We start from the raw sequence: 26,071 nt of genomic DNA, 5'->3' as shown, positions 1-26,071 counted from the left end.
TGATCACGAGCGGCTATAATTGTACAATTGTTTTTTCTGGTTTTTGCAACTGCGATGCATAGTGTATTTTTAAATGTGTACACTTAACTATGAATAAATCAAGAAGACAGGCACCCCACTTTGAATTGATGACCTAGAGCTTAGGGGCTGCCTGGAGTTTGACTTTTCAGAAATAGGAACCTATTTTGAAATGCTGGCAGCAGAAAAAAACATTTCTTTATGGTTACATTCACCCTCATCACTGTGCACAGGTTTGTAACTTATGTTAATGCCCGTTTAAACATCCCAATCGTTTCCCTGGTTGGTCAAAATATGAAGATAAACCTCACCTGTTTCCCACATTCAAGGTCAAGCATTCATGTGCAAGCTAATTAAGAAAAAATAAAACAACAATTAATCACTATGGAACCTTACGAATTAATAACTTGTTTATTCCCAAATAAGCATTTTTTTCAAAAGTACACATGTCATTCTACCTATGATAGTTGCATTTTGAAGAATGCTACCTTTAAGGGGAAACGTGAGGATTTCCATTAATGATCTTACAACAATGGCATCATTTTGACATTTAGGCTCACAATATAAGAAAATATACCTTTGGCAATTTAGTACGTTTGTGCGAAATCTTGTATCACATCAATTGTTTATAAACCTCACTAGGGACTTGGCAATATTACCTGTGTAAAGAAAAGGCATGCATGTTTGCAAATGCCACTGTGTACTGAGCAATTCCGATTAAGATTCATAATGCACAGAAACATGGTTGTCAACAACCATCCCACGGTACTAAGGATAGATTATTTTGGATGACACATTACTTCCAAATAATAATTTGGAGTGCACGTTCTGTGCTGAAGACTGTCAGAATGTAGCAAATAGATTGTGGCTGTCAGGAAGCCAGGAAGCCAGACCCGGTCTCCACCAGGATATCATGATACATTCAATTTTGGTGCAGTGTCTCCAGAGCTGGAGCACAGTGCATTCAGTGTGCATCCGCCAACTCCAGCCTCTCGGTGCATGAAATAGCCACTCTGATTTTAATGAAGCTGAGGAGGCACGAATCTGTATGTAAATCCATAAGGTTTTTGCACTTTTAAAAACTGGCCAGATTCCATAGGGAATCTTGCAGATGCCATCTGCAAAACATGGACATTGTAGCGAGCAATTACAATTGACTTCACAAGTCGGATTTAAATCTGCGTGGAAACCTGGGTACGCCTGGTTTTACATGCAGATTTAAAACCGACTCATGAAATCCAAAAAAATTGCAAGAAAAGGACTTTCTATGTGTACGTGTATAAGTTAGCCGTTGAGTCCGTGCAATTTACGGGTTCCATTAAAATGAGCCGCAAGTGCGTTATTTTCAGTCATGGGACTGTGTGGATGAAATTGTGTCACGCTTAGTGTTAATTATCTGATGGTTACTGGTCAACAGTGCATCTACTCTTAAAACAAAGTAATAATCCATAACACAATATTCATTCTAATAAGAGTGGAATCCCTGAGGTGGAAAGGCTCTGCCTCTGCCGGGGCAGCTTGATTATCATAATATTTTCATGCAAGTTAATTTATATTAAAAAAAGAAAGTACATTTCTATTAATAATTCTTCAATATGAAACATCATCTTCCTAAATGAGAATTCCCAGCCTGACCATCTTCCAGTGATTTAGTAAATGAGCCCACATACTCATTTAGTTGCCCAGAAATCCATGCACCCTGTGTTCAATTGGTAGAGTTTTTCACAAAGGTGTTCAGACACCAGGGTCTTTGTCTTCACAGCTTTCCTGAGATATCCCGTTGATTGCCATTTCATAGCGTGACATAGTGCTAAAGTTTGAATAATAAATCCATGAATGTTGGTCCATACTTTACAAGGTTCATAGCCACTGTTCATATACGTTTGTCTACAGTTTGATTATCTTAATTTAAGATTACTGAGGTCTTTAATCACTTCACTCACACTGTATTAGTCCAAGAGCGTTGCCACTAAAATAAGAACCATCCCTTATCCTATTCACAGTTAAAACCGTCACTTGAGTAGTCACTGGTGGTGCTAAAAAGCCACGGGGTCCTCCCCGGCTTGCCTCTTTTTGCCTATTTCAGGCAATATGTAGTGTGGCGTTTTCACCCTGTGATTCAATGATCTTCAGCTCACTGGCCTACTAATGTTTGCCTAAAGTCAGATGAGGCCCAGGGCCCGAGAGGCATCTCGAACATTGTGCATCTTCCAGTTGGCACAAACCATATGTTTTCTTCCCATGGCTTCTAGCTTTCAGAAAATGTTAGCACTATACAGTCGTTTCAGTTCGTTCAACATTTCTGCTATGGAGCTGTTGGAGAAGTTTAGCCTTCTCTGTCTTGTACCTACAAAAAAAAGAAAAGTAGAAACACAGATTATAATCATTTAATGATAGATATGCGTGTCGAAAGCGCACGTCCGCCCACGGGTATCTTGGCACTAGGCAAAGTATAGACAATAATAGTCTGTGTAACAGTCAATTGCTACTGCCTACATAAATCAGATTAGATATCAACTATATGTTAAGTCCACCTTTCATTTTCTTATAACCCCAACCTAGTGTTCAGGAGATAGATTAGCTGAGGACATGGGTGCGTCCCAAATGTATGAAGTTTAATGAGGGGAATTAAAAAGATAAGGCTCCATTGTTCCACACCAGGTGAGGTCAGTAAAAGGAAGAGCACGTGTACACGAATCTACAAATGTGCAATACCAATTGCTGTGGCTTTTTCTTTTGGCAACACTGGATTTGGTGGTATAGAGCAATGCACGCATGTGTTCTTCCTTTCACTAATGTCACGACCAGTATTCATTTGAGCTCATGACGGGCTTGTGGCAAAGAGCCACTGCAAATGTGCAGTGATCCAACCCATAGTCGCCCATCCCCCATCCACCACTAAAATGTCTACTGGTTCTAATACTAGTATGTCATTATGATATGGGAAAACACCACCCAGCACACAGGTAATGTTCAAAAGATGATGTATTTGCTAAGGATATACATGCTCTTGGGTAGGGGAAACATTTAAGAAACCTTGTTTGAAGTTAGAACTAGACATAAAATTAGAACACCCTGAGGAATATGTCAAACTAGATTTCCCTTAACGCCTGTAAATTATTGTTACATTATTAGCTATGTCTGCTTTTTTATATAATGTATTAGTTCGGGTCATTGACTTGAAGTTTTTTTCTAGGACATTTTCTTATATTCATATTGTTAGTATTCTTTCAATCTAGATCCCACTGTTTCAGTATAGCATATTAGTTGAATATTGTTGTGATTACTAAAGAACCATATGTTGTCAGAATTAATTTGGGATTTCTTTGTTATTACAGAATTTCGGATTTAATTACTGAACTATGTACTTCAATACAAAATTGTCCCATTCAGTTTGCAAATGCGGCAGACATTAATATCCAGTTTACCTTACATTTATTCTCTTGATTATGTTTCCTTCATAACACTACTCCTATATCTCTTTTTCTTTTGTGATCACAACACCACAAGCTTGCGCGATGACCAGTCATGACACGTTGGTAAACAATCTTATCAGTCCACTTGGGATATGGCAAACACAAGTGTTTTTAGATGGTTTTGCTTTAACTGTATAGTTCCTTTTCCACTTTGTTCGAAGCTACTATGTGATGACATCATCATATCAGGGTAATATGGCGCCCATATTTATTTATATAGTAAGCACAAAGGATACAGGAGGTTGGGAACGCTACTGATGGCTGCCTACATTCATTCTCTGGTGAGTGTTTGATACATGTTGTCTTTACGGTTTTCACAACCTCTATCCCATCTAGACACAGAGCTTTACTTCCTGTCATTCATTTTAACATCTTCTTGTCACTTCTTGTGACATGAACACATCCAAGATGTGCATTTCACCCTGACTCTGATGCTTACTTTTGAAGAGGGATGGGGAAGCCTGCCTTCCCCTGCCTCCTCCTACTAAATTTATGATAAGGAAGAAGGCCAGAAAACACTGCAATCACCCATTCTATTTCGGACAAATTCCTAGTGGGCCCATGATTGACAAGTATGTTGAGAGGTATCCCCTCAGCCAGCCATACCGACCAAGGGACATACAGATCTATCCATGTCTGGATGAAGAGCCACAGGCCATGATCAGAGCCACCTGTATGGACAGCTTGGACAAAAAAACCAAGAAGCCATGTTTCTGATGTCATTAGAGACACCAAGACATAGCAACATTAGACATGAAGCACACCTGCCATCCGCACTTCGGGACACTAACACGCACTCGAAAAAATGAAGAACACGGGCGTACAGTTCTATGGTTGGAGGACAGATACCTATACATACTGTCATTGCTTTTATTATTTTTGCCATTAGCTAAATGCAGCAATGCAGAAACTGCAAGGCGCAAGAGATCCTGAGCAGAGCTTGCCGATGCTTACACGTAAATAACCCTATGGAACTGCAGGAGCACCTATGGGACCTGAGAGAGCCAAATGTGACTAGCTTATGGAAATATAGTATAGCATGACACTGTAGAAACCGCATCATAAGGTTTAGAAAAATTACAGCAGGCCTCAGGCCTCTGAGCAAGAGACGAGCCAAGCTGATTCAGGCTGGACAGAGAGCAAAACGTGTGGGACAGGACCCGCAGCCAAGGTCAAGAGATGCGGATGACGTTCCAATCCCCAGGCGACAAGGGAACCAGCTGCAGAAAATACAAATACATTATCAATATGTGGAGTTGCACAGCTCAAATCCGTGGTGTCTGAACACGTGACACGGCGGAAGCAGACAATGAACAGCGATCAGCGGTGGTAAAGGAGAGCCGGTCCCAGGCTGCCAGACACAGACCGCAGCAAGTATGCAACAGTATGCAACAATGCAGACACATAGCCATTCCCATCACCTTGGAGAGGTGCACAGGGTGCTGTGAGTTATCTCAAGTCCCATGCCTGGGGACGACAGCACTGACCAATCACCGTTTAGTATACAGCGGCAGATGGAGGGGGGAAACGAGCCAATGATGAGACCATTACTCTGCAACAATGCAGAAGATAAACGTCATGGGGATGGGACAGGCCAGTCTCCTGACATGCGAGGGCCAGTAAAATAACATCTATAATGTCCTATATAGGTAATAAAATACTCTACTCAATACCCAATCACTTGGCCCGATAGGTTTTCTGGAGCAGGGCCCAAGTTGTGATGAAGTGCTAACGCCATTTGGAAGTAAAACTGGCCTGTGAGCTGAGGAAGAGCCGGATGTGCATGAATATGTTCTGTTCCTGTGCTGATCCCTGTTGGTTTGTCTGTAATAAAACACAGTTTGAACTTACCACTGACTGAGTCCTCCGTGTGTCCTGGGGGACGGTGTTGGGCCCTCCAAGTCCGCAGACTTCCAGTGTCCCTCTGGCATACTTGGGGTCTGTTCCTAACACTTTGAAATGTTTTTTCTCAAGTATAGTCTCTCACCCTCTCTACTTTTACAATGATATATTGTCAGCTTACTTTAGGTATGCATTATTAATAAGTCTTTTTTCAGGTTATTCTTGTGGAATACATTTATGTTCAACACAAGGGCGACTCTTTATGTTAATCATTATATTTTGACTTGCATGAATTATATCTCCTACGCATTGATCCTTAGGGTGAATTTCCTGTGAAATTTGATCATTTGGGATTCATAAAACTGGATATTCAGTTGTATTTTTGTGATTGTCTATAAATGACATTACATTCGATGTTTCATCCCAAGAATGTTTTTTTCTGATGCCCTCTTTCTCTGTTGTTTGAAAGATATTAAGTAATTACTCCTGATGAAGGAAATATGTTTCCAGAAACATGTTGAGTTTTTTCTTCTGGAACTATAAAAGAAAAATGAATGAACATTTTGACAACTCAGATTTATTCATGAAGTTTCAAAAATGTCTTTGTCTTACTGTGACATTGTTAAAACTTACCATAAATGGTATTGCTTATCTTTTCTTTACAAATTACCGACCGGTCCTTACATTAAGGTGTGCAGGGGATAAGGGTATCCAGTTTTTTGTATACCATCATTTCACCTACTAATCATGCCTCTTCACCTCCTCCAAGCTCTTCTGCTTCACCACCTCTTTCTGCACCTTCACCTTCTCAAACTTCTCGTGTTCATGGTGCACTGTCACTTGCACCAACCTCTCCTCCCTCATCACATCCTCTTGCACCTTTGCTTCACCCGCCACTCTTCTTCGCATAATTCTGTTACTCCAAACTCTCTATGCTTGGCCTTGTATAGCACTCTCACCCCACCTCCCCTGCCGGGCTTCTTCCAAAGCTTTGCAGCTGGGTGTCATGATACTCTCTACTTTCATGAATTTAGGTGATCTTAATTGATTTGGGCAGGTGTGTTATGCAATGTGGACCGAGCCACTAAAGGGGCGGTTTGCCATTTTGGAATTATTAGAATCGTGCATGCACAATTGGATGTGCCTGCAGGATGAGAGCGGAGCCTCTCTATGTGGCATTGGTGAACATGCTTGGAGATCCGTGAGCTTTATGAAGTGATCTTGAGTATGGTAGGAACCCTTTTCACAAGTAGCAGTAGTTGTTTTTGTAGCAGTATTACTTGTAGAAGTGTCAGTTATGTAAGTGAAACTGCACCGAGCCTCATTCTGTTGGACATGTAATATACCCTGTAAATAGCCCAAACGTAACAGTATCTGTTAGTTTGGCTATTTCCAGGAAGGATGCTGCACACACTCTCTACAGCCTGCAGAGATATTGCGAGGCATAATTGTGTGTGTGAAATAACTAATTTGTTAGCTTTTTGGTAACTCATCATAGCATCTGAAAGTGTGAAACGACCTGAGTATGGGCAATGTGGAGATGTGACATGACATATGCCATTGTCAGCACCCCCACCACCCAATGCAAAGTAAGGGATTGCTCCTGGCGTTAGCTCGCACGGCATGTCAAAGCATAGTCTGCACAATGATACCGATTCCTATTCACTCAGAATCTCTGCTTCAGTGCATGCATTGTAACTGCAAGTGTGTGCTGCAGGAGCATATGTGTGGTACACTGCATGACGGATTAGATGGAATACTAACAGCCTAACATTTCTGAGCAAAGCCACATTAATCGGAATGATTGCTCTTCCCCCGTCATTTAGAGTGAGACAATAGTAGATGTAGTAAGACTTGGATTTTTAGTAATAGTAGCAGCGGTCGTACCATTTCATTAGAGATATTAGAGATGTAGCAATAGTTCTCATCGGACTCAAATACCAATAGTGCTATTAATAATAACAGAAGGATCCACAGTAGTGATACAAGTAATAAAAATCAGAGCAGTAATAGTATCAGTAGTAGTAAAAATAGCAGCAACATTCAACAAGGCAGTAGTGACACTAGTGCAAACAGTGGCAGTAGTAACGAGCATAGGACAACAGATGTGAAGGGCCTCAGTGCCTAATGGGGGAAGAATGGCACGTGCATGTGTACGGGGAGAGGCAGTGGGTGGCTGATTGCAAGGTTTGTTAGGGTCTGTGGGTGGAGGTAGCTTTACCATATATGTATGTTTGTTGGTGGGAAATTAAACGATTTTATGTGAACTTGGTTTTGTGATATTTATACAATCTGAAATGTTTTTTAAAAGAAATTGGGTAGAAATGAATGTAAAATTGGAAGTGTATGTATGTGTTTAAAAATGTGAAAAGTTGCTAAGACAACTATAACAAATACATTTTTCTTTTAAAAAAACACTTTCTCACATCATCTGATTTCACTTCCTCTCATTAATGTGCAAGGCAGATTGCAAAATAGGGGCCAGCAAGGACATGCATACTATACACAACAAAATAAGATAGTTGGGAAGAGCTTTCGACTCGGAAATCCAACAGAGGTTACAATCTAAACAACAAGGAAGAAAGCAACACTTTTATATATTTATTTTAAAAAGATGTGCACCCTCAAAGGCTAAAACTAAAATGAAATCCAAGGGCCCCATTACAGAAAAATACAGCCAGCAGTAAATTACCCAAACACCAGCATTATCCCTCCATCTTGGTAGTAGTATGGGTCTAGTATACTGGCTTAATAATAGCAATGTTACGGTGTTACCGCTAAAATGCAACAGTAAGCAGAGAAATTCTGCAGGGTATACCGCCAGAGTGAAAAATGACTTCAAGCATAACAGCAATACTGTAATTTGTATTATTTTTATCTGTGAAAAACAGTGAATTGAATGGTAATGATTCCATCAGCGGAATGGTATATTGCTGGTATGGGATGGTATTGTTTATTTATATGGCGCCTATACACAGGCAAGTGTTCCAAAGCGCTCAAGGAGGGTGGGAAACATGGGGTAAAAAAACAACAGTCGCTCAGAGCCTTTGAAATTCTGAGACGATAATATTCTGCACAGGCAGAGTAAGTGAGTAAAATACATTAAATAGTTTGAGATACAGCAAATAGGCCTGATGGCGATTCTGCAGTTTTACCAGTGCAATTAAGGGGTGAAGACAAGGGAAAACAGACAGATGATCTTCACGAACTCTGCGTACGGATCGTGCAAGTGCATACATGGCCACAGGGAGGGGGAGGTCCAAGTGCACCCAGTCGGTGGAGACTGGGGTTAGTGCTGAGAGAGCAACTCTCAGGTTATTTCTCAAGTGCAGTGAGTGTTGGTGGGGTGTAGGGCCCGGAGGCAAGTGCGAAAGACTCTGAGGTACACAAGTCAGCCATTCAGCAGGCTGTAGGAAGAGGAGGGAGAGAGGGAAAGAGCAGAGAAGTAGGTTAGCAGGATAGGGGGAGGGAGAGGTAGAAGGTCTTGAGGAGTTTCCAGAATTTAAGAAGATCAGGCTCAAGACGGCAGCAGGAAGGCTATTCCAGAAGGAGGCCCCTGCTGAGGATAAGGATCTTCCTCCAAATCTGGAGAACCGGCAAACTTGCAGAAGGTTGGGGATAGATGAGCGGAGGGCTCGTGAGGGACAGTATGTAAGAAGGCAGAGTTTGCAGGTAGGTAGGTTACAGGCCCCAGAAAGCCTTGTGAACAATGCAGAGGGTCTTGAACTTGATCCTTGCAGCCACGGGGAGACAGTGAAGGGATTTCAGAGCCGGAGAGATGCGGTCCCTGGGCTTAAGGCCAAGGATAAGTCTTGCGGTTCTGTTCTGGATGAGTTGCAGAGGGCGCAGGGCAGAAGGAGGGAGGTTGAGGAAGAAGCTATTGCAATAGTCCAGCCTAGAAAGAACTAGGGCTCTGGAGACAGTGAGGTGCTGGGGGGAAGTGGGGAAAGGTAGAGTACCTCTGAGGAGGTTTAGCTGATAGACTTTGTAGAGATGTCCAAGATGTGAGAGGAGAAGGAGAGAGTGGATTCAAAAATGACCCCAAGGATTCTTGCCTCGCAGGTGGGTGCGGGCGCAGGGCTAAGTAGGGCCGGCCAGAGTGAAAGTGGGAGCAGGGGTCCCAATGCGAACAATCTCAGTCTTACTGGCATTGAGGCAGAGGTCGTTTGCAGCACAGCATGACTGATACTGAAACTCTCTGGATTGCAGAGAGGGCAGGGGCGTGGCTACTGCTGCATAAGCCACCCCTCAGATATTACCCAAGTGTTCCATAAGCACACATAACTGACGCCTCAAGCAGCAGTGGGTGGGTACAAGTTTGGACCTTTTCAACACCGCCCTATGGATGACATAATTTTAGGTGGTAATAGACAATATTTGTGTGCAATATTTTTATCAGCAGTACAGCCATTACTGCCATGGAAATAACGTTGCCATTGAGGACACCTCCATGTATGGTGGTAACCCACACATGTGCATTTTACCGCTTTCCCACTGAAGTCTGGCATTGTTTGGCATTGTTTGTCCATTCTGGACTGGTTCGAAACTGAATTAGAGATTCGCCGGTTTTTGAGAACAGTGCGTCTTAAAGTTTTCTTTAATGAGCTCCCTGAGAATGAGCCAGACTCAGATACCGGTTTACGTGTTCCTTCCACCTTTAAACCGCAAGATAATGAAATACCGAAAGAAATTCTGACCTTTGAAAAATGCATTCTCCGTGACCTTGATAAACTTAAAACCAAGTACAGGCCCCTCACACACAATCTCTCCATGTCAGAAAATCAAGCTCTGATTGAATTATCTAAAAATCCCTCCATCGTTATCAAACCAGCCGATAAGGGTGGTGGGATTGTTGTGATGTCCAAAGCACAATATCTAGACATGATGGATGATCTATTACAAGATCAAGCCAGTTATAAAAAAAAATCAGAAAAGACCCCACAGGTGACATCAGAACTGAAATTGAGAGTGCAGTACAATTTGCTCATGACCGCGAATGGATCACAGACAAGGAATCAAAATTTCTAACCAGAAGTCAAAACCGCATATGTACCATGTATGCACTCCCTAAGATACACAAAAACATGGAAAAGCCTCCAGGGAGACCAATTGTCTCCGGTTGCGGTTCCATACTAGAACCTCTGTGTAAATTCATCGATATATTTTTGAAACCGATTAGTGTCAAAACAGAAACTTACCTTAGGGACACTACCCATACCCTCATGATTTGTGAGAATCTTGACTTTGATCGATCAACCCAGATACTGGTTACAATGGACATCCAGTCCCTATATACCAGTATACCCCAAGATCAAGCAATTGATTGTATGTGAGAACTCCTTTTGGAGCATGACACTCAGGACCGTGTCCCGCACAACTTCATCCTGGAACTTATGACCATAGCACTCAACAGAAACCATTTTGAATTTAATGGTTAATTCTATTTGCAGATGAGGGGTACAGCAATGGGGGCTGCATTTGCCCCCAGCCTAGCAATACTTTTTATGTTCAAATTCGAATCACAACACATCCTATCTCATACAAACCCCTTCCGTTACAATATAACAAAGTGGAAATGGTACATTGATGATATCATCTTCAATTGGACTGGATCCAAGCCTGATTTGGTACTTTTTCTAAACTGGCTGAACAATGTTGATACCAATATCAAATTTACAATGGAATTTAGCACCACACAAATTGCATTTCGAGACCTGGTCATCAAAGAGGAATCAGGTAAATTGATATGTTCTCTGTATCGAACAACCACTGCCCGCAACACTCTGTTACACTACTCCAGCAATCACCCACGTCATCTTCGTGACAATTTACCATACGGACAGTGTCTCCGTATTCGGAGGAACTGCTCAAATTGGAATGACTTTTATGAACAATCTGAAAATGTAAGCACTCGTCTAATTGAGAGAGGCTACCCTAAAAGACTGATCAACAAAGCCATTAAAAGGGCACGTTTTACAGACAGGGACATACTGTTCGCCCCCAAACCTAATCTTGATTCCCAATGTGGCACTGACAGCACCAAAATGACGTGCGTCATAACCCATGGGCCACAAACCTATGCGATCAAAAAAACTATCTCTAAGTACTGGCCAATTGTCAAACTTAGTCTGCCCGCCGCACCATTACCAAGGTTTGCGTTAAAAAGGGCCAAAAACATCTGTGACAAACTTTTACACTCTAGTTTCAAGAAGGATCCCCCGAGACTAGGACTTTGGGACCTTAGAACAACTGTTGGCCATTTCCCGTGCAGATCCTGTTCTGTCTGCCAATTTACAAAAAAACTCAAGGAGTTCAAAATTGGGCCCAAAATCTGGACCCTATCATCTATGACAAACTGCAAAACCAAACAAGCAGTGTACTGCATTCAATGACCTTGTGGGCTTCGATATGTTGGACAAACTTCTCAACCAGTTCACATTAGGATTTCGGAGCATCGTTCAAGAATCCGGTGCCGGACAGAGTCTGCACCTCTTGTAAGCCACTATATCGAACTACAGGATTCTGCCAATGACATTTTTTGGTGGATATCAGACGTAGTTAAAAATACTCCCAATGTGTCCCGCTGTCTTCTTCAGAAGGAGGCACGACGGATTCATCGTTTATCCACCCATACCAATGGGCTGAATGAGGATTTCTTTCCAATATCCTGAGCATATTTTCTGCTCCACCCCCTTTTCCCTTCCTCCTGCTTCGGACCTCCCAGTCTCTATGTGGTTTCTATCATTCATTTTCTTTTTTATCCAATCATATCAACAAGAGTCAACTGAGGCCATTCCAATTGGAATTATTGCTAACAAGTTGTTTTCAAAATTGTAAATCCCACTTTCATGTTCATCTGCACTCTTAACTTAAGCTTGCCACCCACTAAGTAAACATTGCCCGGTCCAATTGCCCATTTTATTTGAGTCTTAACATTCTCTGCACTTGCCCAGTGATCCATTTGCTTGCCTGCCTTCACGTGTGCACTTTCTTCATCTCCTTCGATATTTAACGACTGTGATTCTTCGGGATCGTTTCCCGTTTTTTAGTTGGCTCCACGAGCCACAGTATCACTCATCAAAGCCTGGACATTTACGTAACCGCCAGCCTCTCTTTAGGCTTGGCGTTCCACTTAATCGTACCCCTGACGCAGGAGCGGCGTCAGGCGAGAGTTCGCATCACAGCCTCCCAGGGGCTGGGCTGCCATCATCCAATCGAATTTACCATATCAGGAGGCACGTCGGCCTACAACCAATCGTGTCTCTTTCTTGACGAGAGCCAATAGGAGGCGGTCTTTAAACCATCGCCCTCTCCTTATGCTCTGCGTTTTGCAATTTGCAAGCATACACATTCGAGCGCTTTGCAGTGGCAGACGGATTCAGTCACCAGTGATCCGGCAGCCACTAGTGGTAAGAACATTTTCAGCTCCATTTAGTTCCCTCACCCCACCAACCTATTTCCAATTCAATTCTTTTTTCAAACCAAGACCGGCACCAGCACAGTCCCGAATCGCCATTTTTCAATTATTTCTTGTCATTTTCCGTTGTCATTAACAATACTTCTCTTTTTTTTATGGCCCAGATTTCGGGCATTATTTTCCATTCACGCCTCTTTTTGCCTCTTTCACTCTTTTTTTCAGAGACAGCACTCGACGCTCTCTCACCCTCCTCTCTGAAGGCAAGAGATTGTTTGCCCTTCACATCAAGCACCACAACTAACCTTTAGATGGGTTCAACGTTACTTCGCTTTTCAAGGTAGGCTGATGCTAATTTGCACTGGGCCAACAAGCACCCATGTGCTTTTTAAATTTCAAGTCACACATATTTATATACATTCGATTATCCACAGGTTTATCCCTTGATGTCAACCACTGGCCCTAGGATTCACCCCAGGCGCACTGAGAAACGCTATATCAGGAACATATCCTTTCCAGCGTTCACCAAAAGCATTAATTGACAGGTAGTTCTGTAATTAATTTAAAAGTATACCTATTCCTAGCATTATTTTCAAATACTGGTCTTTGCAACTTTCTTTCATCTTACTTTTTAGAGAGCGTTTTTCTCCAACGCGATCCCCTCTCTGATGATGTAGTCCTGTTGTGGGTCACCTCGGTTCCACCCATCCAGACGCCCTGCACCGGTTCTCAGGCTAACAACGTGCCTGGTTATCCCTACTTATCCTCAGTCAATCCATTTGGTAATTTTTGTTCATCTCTTTCACATCATTCATTTTGTTTATGTCTGCTTCCCCACATGGTCCAGTTGTTGTGTGTTATCTCGCCCTGATGAAGACACCCCTAAATATGTCATGAAACTATTGGCCAGACAGGTGGCTTTTTTGCCGAAACGTGTATTAAAGATGTCAATTTAAATTTGTTGTTTATGTTACTATTTGTGACACGTACACGTAGGCAGACCTGTCAACAAATTGAAGGACATAGAACAATCCTATTGCTGCCAATCCTTTGAAAAAAAGAAAATAACTTGTGTAGTGGCTAAATACAAGCATAACTAGGAATGTTGGCTTAGGTCACCATTCAGCATTGGCAGTCTTTTGTCCAGTTTCTCTCAGTTTTCTCCTTTTTCTTTTGTCTATTCTATTCAAAACTTTGAAGGAGAGCCAATATTTGTGTTCTTGCGTTTTCAACAACTAACTCTCTAATTAATGGACAAATGCATCTATATGTTTATCACATTGCTTTTCTTTAGTTGTTCATGTATTATATTTATATCTTTTTGCTAAATAAATATTTTTATTGTTTTTTAACATGAGATTACCCTGATTTCTTTATGAGTCTGTAACAGACTACAATTTATTGGTTTAGTGATACCCTTGCGGTACACTCATTACAAACAGCTCACTATTTGAACAAACCGTTAATTGAATTTACAGCAGTATGGACCCCATTGGTTTAGTATAGTTCTTAGTCCCTCTCCTTTACTGCTTACGCGACACTTCCCCCCTCCTTTTGTGTTTGTCCATTCTGTATGGGCAGCCAAGCATCACCTGAAGCAGTTTACCAATTCCACCCGTTACATAGTGGGCCCTAGACATTTAAATGCACAGCTAAATACAAGCAAACCTTTAACTCTTTGCTTAATTTGGACTGAGGACATTATTAAAAAGCCTGCATTTATATTTTACAGATGCACGTTATTGTAAATTGTGAATGTTAAGGCTTTTTTTTTTAATTACAACACCAATCTTATATTACTTTGAAGTGGGAGAATGGGAGAAAAAGCTCCCCCCAATCCCCTCCCGACCATGGCCTAGAGGATCGCGGCCCAGACACCCGCCACAAGATGAATTTGTCTATCTACCAGACGACCAAATACCCTGGTTCAAGAACATAAGGATATGCCAACCAGCCTGCCCTACTCAAGCCAAAACCAGCGGCATGGATGAACTCGACTAAGACCTCAACAACAAGCACCCACATCGTTAGAGATGCCATGACTACATAGCCAACTGCCAAGAACACACATGCCACCATGCACACTGGTCACTCACGCACCAACCCACACGAAGAATATATTCAGTGCTATGACGTAGGTGACGGATACACCCACTGACGCGCATCTTTATTATTTTTTCACATAGGTCTTTCCGTAATGCAGAAATGCAAGACGCATAAACCACTCGCGTATACGCTTGCTGACGCTTCTCCCACCCCTCGCATCATGATGAGAATATAACAAAGACGTAATACTGCCTATGAAGCCATGTCACACCGCGACCCAGGTGCCGTGCATTACACAACCCCACCCATGAACCAGGCCCAAGTAGGCCGCAAGCAAGAACCGCCATGAACACTGAATGAGCGAGAGTACAAGTGCTGATCCCGCAGAACGAGCCCAGCGAAAGCTCACAGCCAAGGGGGCGATGTTGCAACTCGTATGCTACCAGCCAGCGCCAAGGTCACACCTGTAAGCAAAGCCAAGCACACAGAAGCAAAATACAACTTTAAATGTGCAGAATTCTGCCCCAGCCACGGTCTCTCCACAAGTGACCAAGCCAACCTGACAAGGTGCCAGACCCACAAGGGAGAAGTCGCCTGGGTCCCACGTCTGGGACACAGGTTGCAACAATGAAATGCCCCGATGGACACCTACAGCGATGGGAATGGTCTGCTCTCAAGCCTATGAGCAAATCCGCACATTGTCTGCACGAACACATAGTTACACATTGTTGCTAGTGACAGGTACACCGCGAGCTAGGAACAACGATGGTCCCAGAATGGGGGGCTCGTGGTGGACCAATCATAACATGGGGGCACTCATCACTGACGCCACTAACATTAGCCAATCATCAGGGGTCTTCATGTAACAATTTTCAACTATCTAATAGAAGGGACAACCCAAGTATACCACCTGACTCATCCTCAACCACTAATATTGTTCTCTATATGTATGTTATACTAACCCTACCTCTCGAGGAACCAATCCGGAGTGGCAATAGGTTTTTCGCTAACTTTCCCAGGTGACGCAAGTAGCGCGTCATACTGAGGCAAAAAGGGCCTGCAAGCCCCACGAATTTTGAGAGTCTGCACAGACGCGTACGATCCTAGACCCATCCCTGCCGTTGTTTTAATAAACAGCAGAACCGCCTTGCTTCTTGTGTGTGTCTCATACTCATTTTTGGGGAACACGGGAGGAGTTGGGGCCTCCCAGCCCAGAGGTCCGCGGACGGCTCAGCCGACCCCGGGATAATCACCCCGACAAGTTGGAGGCACCGCCGAGATCTGTTTACGATCTACCTTTTTATTTTTCCAAGGCCTCTTGTTGCGAGGAGGCCCGGCGGCGCGGCCCCCTCTGCCGCTGCCCCCTTTTTGAGGACTACAGGACCATCGCGGAACTGCGAGAAGACCGGACAGCGCAATCCGGATATTGGCCCTCGAGAGCCGGTTGAGAAGTATCCCGCCACGGTTGGCGATTGTTCAGACGTGGTTCAGACGTGGTTCAGACGAGGGGAGGTGGCGTGCTGCTTGGAGGGGTGCACGCAGTCGAGCGGCACGCATCAAGAGAACTTGATGAGTATGTCACACCCAACAAGCAATGTGAGATTGTGAGGGAGGGGGGAGGAGCGCAATAAGGGTGTTGGGAGGTGTTACTAAGGTGTGCGGCGAAGATTTGATCAATTAGTGTTAACGGTGAAGTGAATGGTAGCAGGACAGGCGCAGGAGCCGTCCGCTACCACGTCACGGAAAAGGGTGGGTGGAGAAAGAAAACATCACGTGCGGTTGCTCGTAGACACTGATTGGCCTATGTCGTGGCCACCTGTAAGAGGGGTGTGTGTGTGGCTTCCTACGAATTGGCTGTTATTGCTCAATGAGTAGATGAGGATCCCTATTGATCGAGCAGTGAAACTCGATAGATGGATGACATTTTCCTGTAGGTGGTAGGTAACTGGTTGCCTAGTACGGAAGATAATTGGCTGGTTAAGCCCTCCCGTTGAGGGGCGTATCACACGCGAGGTGACGCAGCGTGCGCAGTCCGATTATATTGTTGGTTACCTTGTTCCAGGCGTAACAAGAGGACAGCTGTGGGGTTAACGGGGACAAACAGTAAAAACTTATTGCGAGCTTTCTGAAGTGTAAAAGATCTTACCCGTAGTTTTTGGAAGAGGTCAGTGACGTCACCTGTAGGGCTTTCATAGGATACCTTGACCACACAGCTTTGTTGAGGGGTGGTGGGGAAGTGAATAGAGGACAGGGGGTGCGCACAGAGGTTGTCGGCCACCCCAAATACGGGACAGGTAGAGAGGGGAAAGTGACTGTGCACGGAGATCGCCGGCCACGCCGAGTGAGGTAGGAGGAGGAGGGGAGGAGAAAAGTGGGACGGCTGTATAAGCACGTCACACAGGGCACGCAGCCGCATGGGGGCTTCGTGCGCCGTGGCCGCAGGGGGCCGTAACAGTATTAAGGAAGAAAAACAAATACAGGATATTTTTTAGCGGACGGTCGCAAGTCCCCAAACTACGGGGCCAGGTAACATATCTGCAATTGTCATATTTGACTGGTTTTCTTTTAGCGGACGGTTGCAAGTCCCCAAACTACAGGGCCAGGTAACGACAACTATACTGAAGGGAGCTAACAACACAGTGTAACCATGTCATACGGGTCACGATCGGGAGGGTGGGGGAATACCCTCACTACTACGCTGCAGCATATGTGTAAAACACTATCGCCCCATAGGGAAAAACTGATCAAATACAGCATAGAATGGACACAAGGAACAGACAACAAAATGACGACACCCTGGCCGCCTAACGGCAGTTTCGACCCGTACGTCCAACACTCACTACTGACACATATACATAACACATACAAGGGGAAGAAGTTGGCGCATCACGTGGAGGTGTTTAACTTATGGAGGATGTTCCAGGGGTCCCGACCAGGACCAACCGGGATGTTCACTGTGGAGGAAACGAAGGAGGGGAAGAAGATTAAGGAGGAAGAGGTAAATGGGGAAAAGGAAGTTGACAGCGCACAGTGCGCGGGAAGAGACCGAGAGGGGGAGGAAAAGCTTAGCATCACAAATGAACTAGAAATAAAAAAGGAAAGGACCGACAACATGCCTTTAGCGAAAGTAATGAAGAAGGAAGAAGGGGGGTTATATCCTGTGACGGAACTACGAGAAGCGGTAAGGCAACAACTAACGGCGGCTGTGAGGTATTCGAACCCCGCGTACAGCCCACCACCATATACAGCTACAGGTAGCTACACAGGGGGGGGGAGGTGACAAGTATGGTAGGCCAAACTTATACGAAGATGCACGCAAAGGAAGGGAAGAATAGTGAAGAACCAATCCCAACCATAGGACACGACGAGTGGGTAGCCGCACAGGTGCTGTTAAAATTGCGAGGGACACTAACGGGAGAAGAAAAGGAGGTAGTACGGAGAATAAACCAGGACGATGAGGGTAGCAGTGAAATAAGAGGGGAGGAAGATAAAAGGAAAGAAGGGGAGCTGTTACGAGCAGAGGAGGAGATGTTGGAGGAACGATTGGCAGAATTAAGGAATGAGCAAAACGCCCTGATCAAACAGCTTGAGAAGGAGGAACGAGAGAGAAGGAGGGAAAGGAAGGAAAGTAAGGATGAGTTAGAAAAAATGAGGTAACGAACTGAAGAACGGAAGCGGGAAGCTGAAAGGATGAAGGCGATAGCAGAAAGGGTATCTCGAGCAGCACAGCGTGACAGGAAAAGAGAGGAAGAAGAGAAAGAAAAGGAAATGGAAATATGGAAGAAGAAAATACTATCAGAAACCACCAAGAAATACGAGGAAGGTAAAGTAATAGAAAGCATATTAGAAAGGGAGAGAGAGAGATGGGAAAGGAGGAGAGAGGAAGAAAGGATATTAGAGAAGGTGAGTAGTGAGGTGATGGAGGAATTAAAAAAGAAAAGAGAGGAAATAGGTGGTGAAATAGTGGAGAAGAGGGAAGGGGAAAGAAGAGATAGAAAAGGGGAGAGTGGGGTAAGGAAATATGTACGCTGGGATGCAGAAGTAGCCACAACATCAGCACAAAGGGGAGCAATTGGTAAAGAAGAAGTGGAAGGAACAGATTTAATAGACTTTAAAACAGTGACGATTAGGGGGAAAAAGACAGATTGGGGGTTGTCACTCCTGGATGACTTTTGCAGCGAAGAAAAAGAAGGAATGGGGGGAGAAGGAAGAAGCGGCGATCGGGAAAGCTTAGACAAATTGTACATCACCCGCACCAACCGGGAATCACCATGGGCATGCAGAAGGAATGAAGAACTGGGGGGAAGTGAGGAGAAAGAACGAGAAGTGGCGGGATGACAAACACGTGCAGCTACACCCGCATCATCCCGTCCAACATGTCCGCCCACACCCGCTCCTGAACACACCCCCTACGCCGGCAGGCTTAGAGATCTCCCCGGACGTAGGCAGGAAGAACGGACACACACACCACATTTAATAAAGAAAATAATAAGAGAAGGGGAAGAGATGAAGGGGAAGCTACAACGAGCGGCGGTAATATGGACATGACAGATGATATAGACGACACTGAAGAAGAGGAGGGGTATGCGGACTACACACCGCGACAACTGGGGGGACAGATGGGAAACAACCTAATGCCGCTATTGGAGAGGGGGGGTTAGACCACAATACGTCCCTTGGAAGCATGCCGATAAGGAAAATATAAAGTGTAGGCTCCCATCACTAAGTGGAGGAGCGGGAAAATGGATATACGAGATGGAAAAACACACTGCAGGGCAGAAACTAGCAGTAGGAGACGTGAAGGGCCTATTAATATCAATATTAGGGGATGCGGCAGATGACATCTGGAAGAGAGCGGGTTTCCCCGGGGTCACAATAACGAACACATCACATGACGGGGCGCCATTTGCGAATTGCAGGCATGCATTATGGCAAGCTCTGAGGGTACAATACCCAGACACCTCAGACATAGAAGAAATTACGTCACGCAAGATGCGTGAGAATGAAGATCCTGTTGATTATATCCAGGAGATTCAGGAGAAGTGGCGTATGGAAACTAGAGAGCAATGGGACAAGACACCAGCAATATTTTACCACATACTAATACAAGGGCTCCCGGAGGCAGTACAAACACAATTGAAGAAAGTAGTGGGGATGGAAGCCAAGGCTTGGCCGGAAATACAATTGACAATAGTACACCATTGTAGGATGTGGCAAGAAAAGATGAAACAAAAGGAAGAAGATAGGAATGCGGAAGAGGCTAAATTAGGGCAGAAAAAACGGACTAAATACACCATGGAAGGAGCACTAATAACGACACCAACCACAATGACACCAAACCCCACGCAAGTAGTCGTCGCACAGGATCCTTCACAACTACGAATACCACCACTACCACAATCACCACGACTTATAAACACAACAGCTGCCACCACCCCCACCATACACGGCTAACATGGGAGGAGGGTACATGGCACCAGGAAATGGATATTATAATAACATCAGGGGAAGAGGAGGAATGATGAGGGGGAGGGGATATGGCCAACCTGCACAACAGCAAGGAGGAGGATTCCGAAGCTTTTACCCCACTGGGCAACCAGTGTACCAAGATAATTCAGGAGGTTTCCCATGGCAGACCAGGGAACCACCTGTATGTTGGATTTGTGGGATGTTAGGACACATGTCACATACGTGTAGAATGGGACCCTCCCCACCAGCATGGGGGAACAAGGACAACAAGGGCCCATGAGGGAGCAGCAGGGTTACCAGCAACCACAGGGGCTACCACAGAGCAGCACACAGCAACAATTAGCAACACAACAACAGCCGCAGACATATTCACTACCGCAACAACAGGTAGCAATAACACAACAACACCAAGTGCAGCCAGTGCAGCAGCCCACTCAAATACAGGACCTTAAGGTAACCTCCACCGATACACAGCTACAACAAACGCATTTGGGAAGGGTGACTATCCTGGGACACAACCCTTACACAGGAAATGGTCAGTCAATATACCCACAATAGGACAGCCCACAGACGTCCTTGGTGTGTCCCATCCTGTCGATAACATCTAATAGTGCGGAGGAACCACGCATTGAGGTAACAATAGGTGACAAAAAATTATCATTCCTTGTCGACACTGGGGCAACTCGGTCTTGCATAAGGGAGGGTAGATTTAAAATGTCAGGTGAGGCCATGAACACCCAAGGATTCTCTGGGGCTAGGGGGTTGGTTCCCTTTACTGATAACATCTCCTTATCTATTGGAGATTATGACATGTCTGTCCCGCTCCTGTATTCAAGGGAGTCGCCAGGGAACATACTTGGGAGGGGCATAATGAGCAGGCTAAATATGACACGGAGGATGGCATGATTTGCTCCACACCAGGAATAAACATGCTTACTGCACGACAAATACTGCAAGCGTACTGTGGCCAGGCAGTAGCTCGGGCTGAGCCAGTGAATGGCGAACTGTTCCAGTACGGAACAGACATGGCATTCGCCTGGATGCCAGGAATAGAAGGAAAGATATGGAGGAGGCCAGCAGCATATTTGTTCAGGCCTGAGACACCAGCCAATGAACCAGAAGAGAAGGTGATTTCAGTGAGCATCGAGAGTATTATAGCAACTGCTGATTATATCGCAGTACATGCCCCAGACCGGGAAGGGAGAGCATGGAGGACAGTGATAGCCCTGGCTGAGAGGTGCAGGCTCACCCAGGTGTCCGATGAAGAGTTCTTTTCAGAAGACAGGGAAGAAGGTGAGATGGTATTTATGATGAGTGTAGATATATGACTAAAAGTGACCTATAAGCAAGTGGCACAGAAAATGGCCATGGCACTTGAGGCACCCGCATCTACCCCAGTTCTATTCTACGAGGAAGATATGGCAAAGTTCCAGCATCACTGTGGACCACCAGTCCCTATGACGTGGGCTGCATAAAGAGTATCGGGGGAGTAAGGATAAAGCTGAAAAAGGGTGCAATACTACCTAGAGTGAACCAATACCCACTATCAAAAGAGGCAGATGAGGGCATATACGAAACCATAACAGCCCTAATAAATAATGGCATATTGGTACCATCAGAATCTCCATGTAACACGGCCGTGTACCCAGTGTGCAAAGCTAAAGGAGGGTCTTGGCGTTTTATCCAGGACCTCAGACCCTTGAACAACATTGTAGAAGCAGAATATCCCGTAGCAGCAAACCCAGCCACAATATTATGTGGGATTCCGGGAGAGGCCTCACGGTTTACCGTGATTGACCTCAAAAATGCCTTTTTCTCAATACCCCTGCACCCAGATTCACAAGACTTGACAAGCTTCACATACAGGAACACGAAATGGAAACACACCAGGTTACCACAAGGGTACTGCGAGTCACCCTCAATTTTCAACAGAGTAATACAGATGGATTTGGGAAACAATGAATTGGAAAGTACGGTGCTGCAATATGTTGACGATATAATAATTTGCAGCACAAGCGAGAAAAGGTACAGGGAGGACTCATTGAAAATGCTGACAGTGTTGGCTGAAAAGGGTTACAAGGTAGACAAAGAAAATTTACAGTACTGTCAGGAACAGGTACTATACATTGGTCAACTAATATCCCAACACGGAAGAAAGATTGCACCACAAAGAGCACAAGCTATATCCAACACGACACTACCACAAACGGTGAGGGAGCTGCAGCAGTTCCTGGGATTATGCAACTACTGTAGAGCATGGGTTTTTGACTACAGCTCATACATAGGACCCCTACTTGAGGCATTGAGAGAAGCACATAAAGGGGACAAAACATTGGGATGGACAAGGGAAATGAAGGAGGCATTTGATGAGTTGAAGCACGCCATATCCACTGCTCCGGTACTAGCCACCCCAGATTATGAACAACAGTTCTTTATCTTTTCGCATTGCGACTCAGCAGTAATGAAAGCAGTATTGACTCAGAAAACCAGCATGGGACACAAGCCAATAGCGTTCTACAGCGGTCACTTGGACCCTGTCATGCTAGGACATTTCCCTTGCGAACAGAGTCTCACCGCGGCTGCATTTGCGGTAGAGAAATCATCATCGATTACAATGGGGTGCCCAACCACACTATTTGTGGAGCATACGCTATTTGCAATATTGAATAAGCCTAAGTCCAAACTAACCACACAGAGGGCGTCAGGTTATGAGATAATCCTGTCTAGACCCGAACTGTGAATTGTCAGATGCAGTACAGTTAACCCAGCCAGATCTATAGTTGAAGTTATTGAGGAAGGTGATTATGCTCACGATTGTACACAAACTATCGAAACGTACTCATGCACTAGAAAAATTGAAGAGGATGCACTTAAGGGTAGGGAGATTTTGTACATTGATGGGTCATCAAGAATAGACCAAAGTGATGGGATAAGGAGATCTGGGGCAGCAGTTGTAAAAATGACAGAAGATTTGATGTATGTCCCGGTGAAATGTGTGCAGTTACCACAGCATTATTCGGCTCAAGCAGCGGAATTGGTTGCACTGATCTTGGCGTTGAAGGAAAGCGTTGACAAAAGAGTTACTATATATTCTGATAGCGCATATGTCACGTCAACTGTCCACTCAGGGCTGATAAAATGGCATAGAAGAGGGTTTAGGAGAGCTGATGGCACCCTAGTGCAACATGCTCTCTTGTTAGCAGAATTAATTGAAGTAATTAATGATCCCCAAGAGATAGCTTTGGTTAAATGCCCGGCACACACTAATGGAGACGACCATATCTCGAAAGGGAATGAAACAGCAGACACACATGCCAAACATGCGGCATACTTTGGTGAAATATGGAACCCCCCAGAGTCAGAGAGAAGGAGAGGGAGGGGGATGGCAAAACAGATGTTGATGAAAGAAGGGTACACCCATCTCCCCGCCACACAGATAATGGAATTACAGGCAGCCGCACCAATGGCAGAAAAGGAACTATGGGTAAAAAGAGGATGTACGATGTCCCCAACTGACACACTGTGGCGTCAAAATAACACTGGAAAGGTGGTCATGCCATTGGTACTGTTGAACACCGCCCTAGCCCAGCTCCATCACCCAGCACATACAGGAAAGGAAGTAATTGCAGCACGAATTAGGGAAGATTGATTCTGCCCCGAGTTAAATTCTCATGTAACAAATTCCATCAGCAATTGCCTCACATGCCAACAGTTTACGGCCGGTTACACGCTGCAAGTGATAAAAGGTACTATACCCCGGCCAGAGGGACCCTTCCTGCACATTCATATTGACTACGTTGATATGATCAATGTATGTCAAGGAAATAGGTATATGATTGTAATGGTGTGCCCATTCTCCAGGTGGATCGAGGCTGGACCCTGCTCACACGCGGATGCGTTCAGAGCAGCTAAATTTTTAGTGAGAGAGGTTTTCCCCAGGTGGGGTGTGTGCGAAGTGCTGCGGTCAGATAACGGCCCACACTTTGCTAATGAAATGTTTCAGCACATCACGTCCTTGCTGGGTATTAAGCATACATTTGCATGTGCATATCACCCGCAGGCCAACAGTATATGTGAACGTCTGAATGGCCTATTGAAGGAAGAAATAGCAAAAATCCAGCAGACAACCAAAATAGCTGGTTGTACTGTCTTCCGCTAGCTCTATTTGAGCTAAGGAATAGGCCAGGGTCTGATCACCATCTCACTCCTCATGAGGTGGTGACATTACGTCAAATGCGCCTTCCTCTAACACCTACATCAAGAGCATTCACAGACCATGAAAACACTGCAACTGTTCTTGGTGACGAAATGTATCAATATGTGTCTTCTTTGATTACTAGTGTAGCATTTGTATCTCAACAGCTCGAGCGCACGCAGGGAGGGTCGAAGAGTTCTCAACAAGAAGACACCAACAAGGAACTGGGAAAGGAAGGACTATGCACTATTGCTAAAGGTGACCATGTGCTACTCCGCAACTTTAATAGAAAATGGAACGGCCCACGCTTTACTGGTCCTCATTTGGTAGAGGAGGTAGCTACCAGAGCGGTGAAATTGCAGGATAAGCGTGCCTGGAATCACCTACACGACGTGAAGATCTACAAACTCCAGACCCGCCCCAGCGTTAATGACAGGGCCATTGGAAGAGCAACGACAGCAACAGCATCGGCTACAGAGAAGGAGACGTCGACCACGGCTGATGACAGTAGTGTCACTACACCTGATCACCCCCCAGATTCCCCAGAGGCAACTACTGAAATAGACATTGGACGCTTGCCCACAGCCCATCCCATGGTCACGAGATCACAAAGTAAACAAACTTCCGCCAATTGAGCCCCAGCCCCCTCCCCTCTAAGGTCACCCCCGATTGAAGGACGTTGTATAACAAACTTGGGTATTGCACACACACACACACACATGTAAAACACTTGTATGTTTTCTCTTTTTCTTCTCTCGCACATGCAGGTACCGTGTATAATTGTATTGTTAAGAATATAAGTAACTACAGTGTACTTTGCCCAGGAGTAGATGCTGCCCACGGATGATAACACCCTTGAAGCCGTATCACACCAATTTGTATATCATATAAGAAGGCCAAAGTACCTAAAAAGAAGGAGGGTACGCATATATTACACCGCATTTGTTTTGGCCATAGAACAATCATTTTCCCATCTTCACGAGCACTTACCGGTTCTAAGAGATAGATCACTAAGATTAGCGTGGGAACAGCTCTTCGCCTGGGCACTGAACGATTACTTGATAGGGAGAGCTTAATAACAACAACTAACAACAATAATAAGCATATTGAGGATTTTCAGGCGGGCACCTTTAACGTTGCAAGACGGACCGCAGCAAGGTAAGAGCAAAATGCCGGTGAGACTAGCTTTTGTAATAAAAATGATAGGAGTATTGGTCATCACTGGTCTGTTGGCTGCCTCTGTATGGCAGAAAAGTTATGCTATCAATATTATGGCTGCACCCAAAACTAACATGCCCCCTCCCACGGCTGCAACAGGTATGATGTCAGGTGGTACTAGCAACCCTACGCATAAGGGAAGTAGAGTTAAACGCAGCACATATACAGATAACAAGGGTATTGATAATTACATAACAGATTCAGCACACGTCTCAAACAACATGTGGTACCAGCACATGACCCAAATTGGTAAGCAGACAACAGAAGATAGCTGCTATGTGTGCTCATTGATCCCATACGCCATGAGCGCTTCACGAACATTCATCGCCACAGAAATACAAGAAAAGACGGCGCGACGTATAGTATATCTGGCACTATTTCAAACGAGAGGAC

The 26,071-nt window shown here is 44.7% G+C and overlaps 1 protein-coding gene across 1 annotated transcript in view; it reads right to left on the bottom strand.

The window, feature by feature from the left end:
- Window positions 1–410: 410 nt before the first annotated feature.
- The window catches only part of RASSF6 (Ras association domain family member 6), a 288,183-nt gene continuing 262,522 nt past the window's right edge, over window positions 411–26,071 (bottom strand). Inside the window, exon 11 of the mRNA XM_069630785.1 lies at window positions 411–2,365. Within this exon, the coding sequence (XP_069486886.1) occupies window positions 2,290–2,365 (76 nt within the window). The 3' untranslated portion in view covers window positions 411–2,289. The remainder of the gene's footprint in view (window positions 2,366–26,071) is intronic.

The sequence above is a fragment of the Ambystoma mexicanum genome, chromosome 6q, assembly GCF_040938575.1.
Source record: "Ambystoma mexicanum isolate Mex_15411 chromosome 6q, UKY_AmexF1_1, whole genome shotgun sequence".
Taxonomy (NCBI): Eukaryota; Metazoa; Chordata; class Amphibia; order Caudata; family Ambystomatidae; genus Ambystoma; species Ambystoma mexicanum.
The sequence above is the reverse complement of the archived record's forward strand: the minus strand, read 5'-3'. Positions and strand labels throughout refer to the sequence as shown.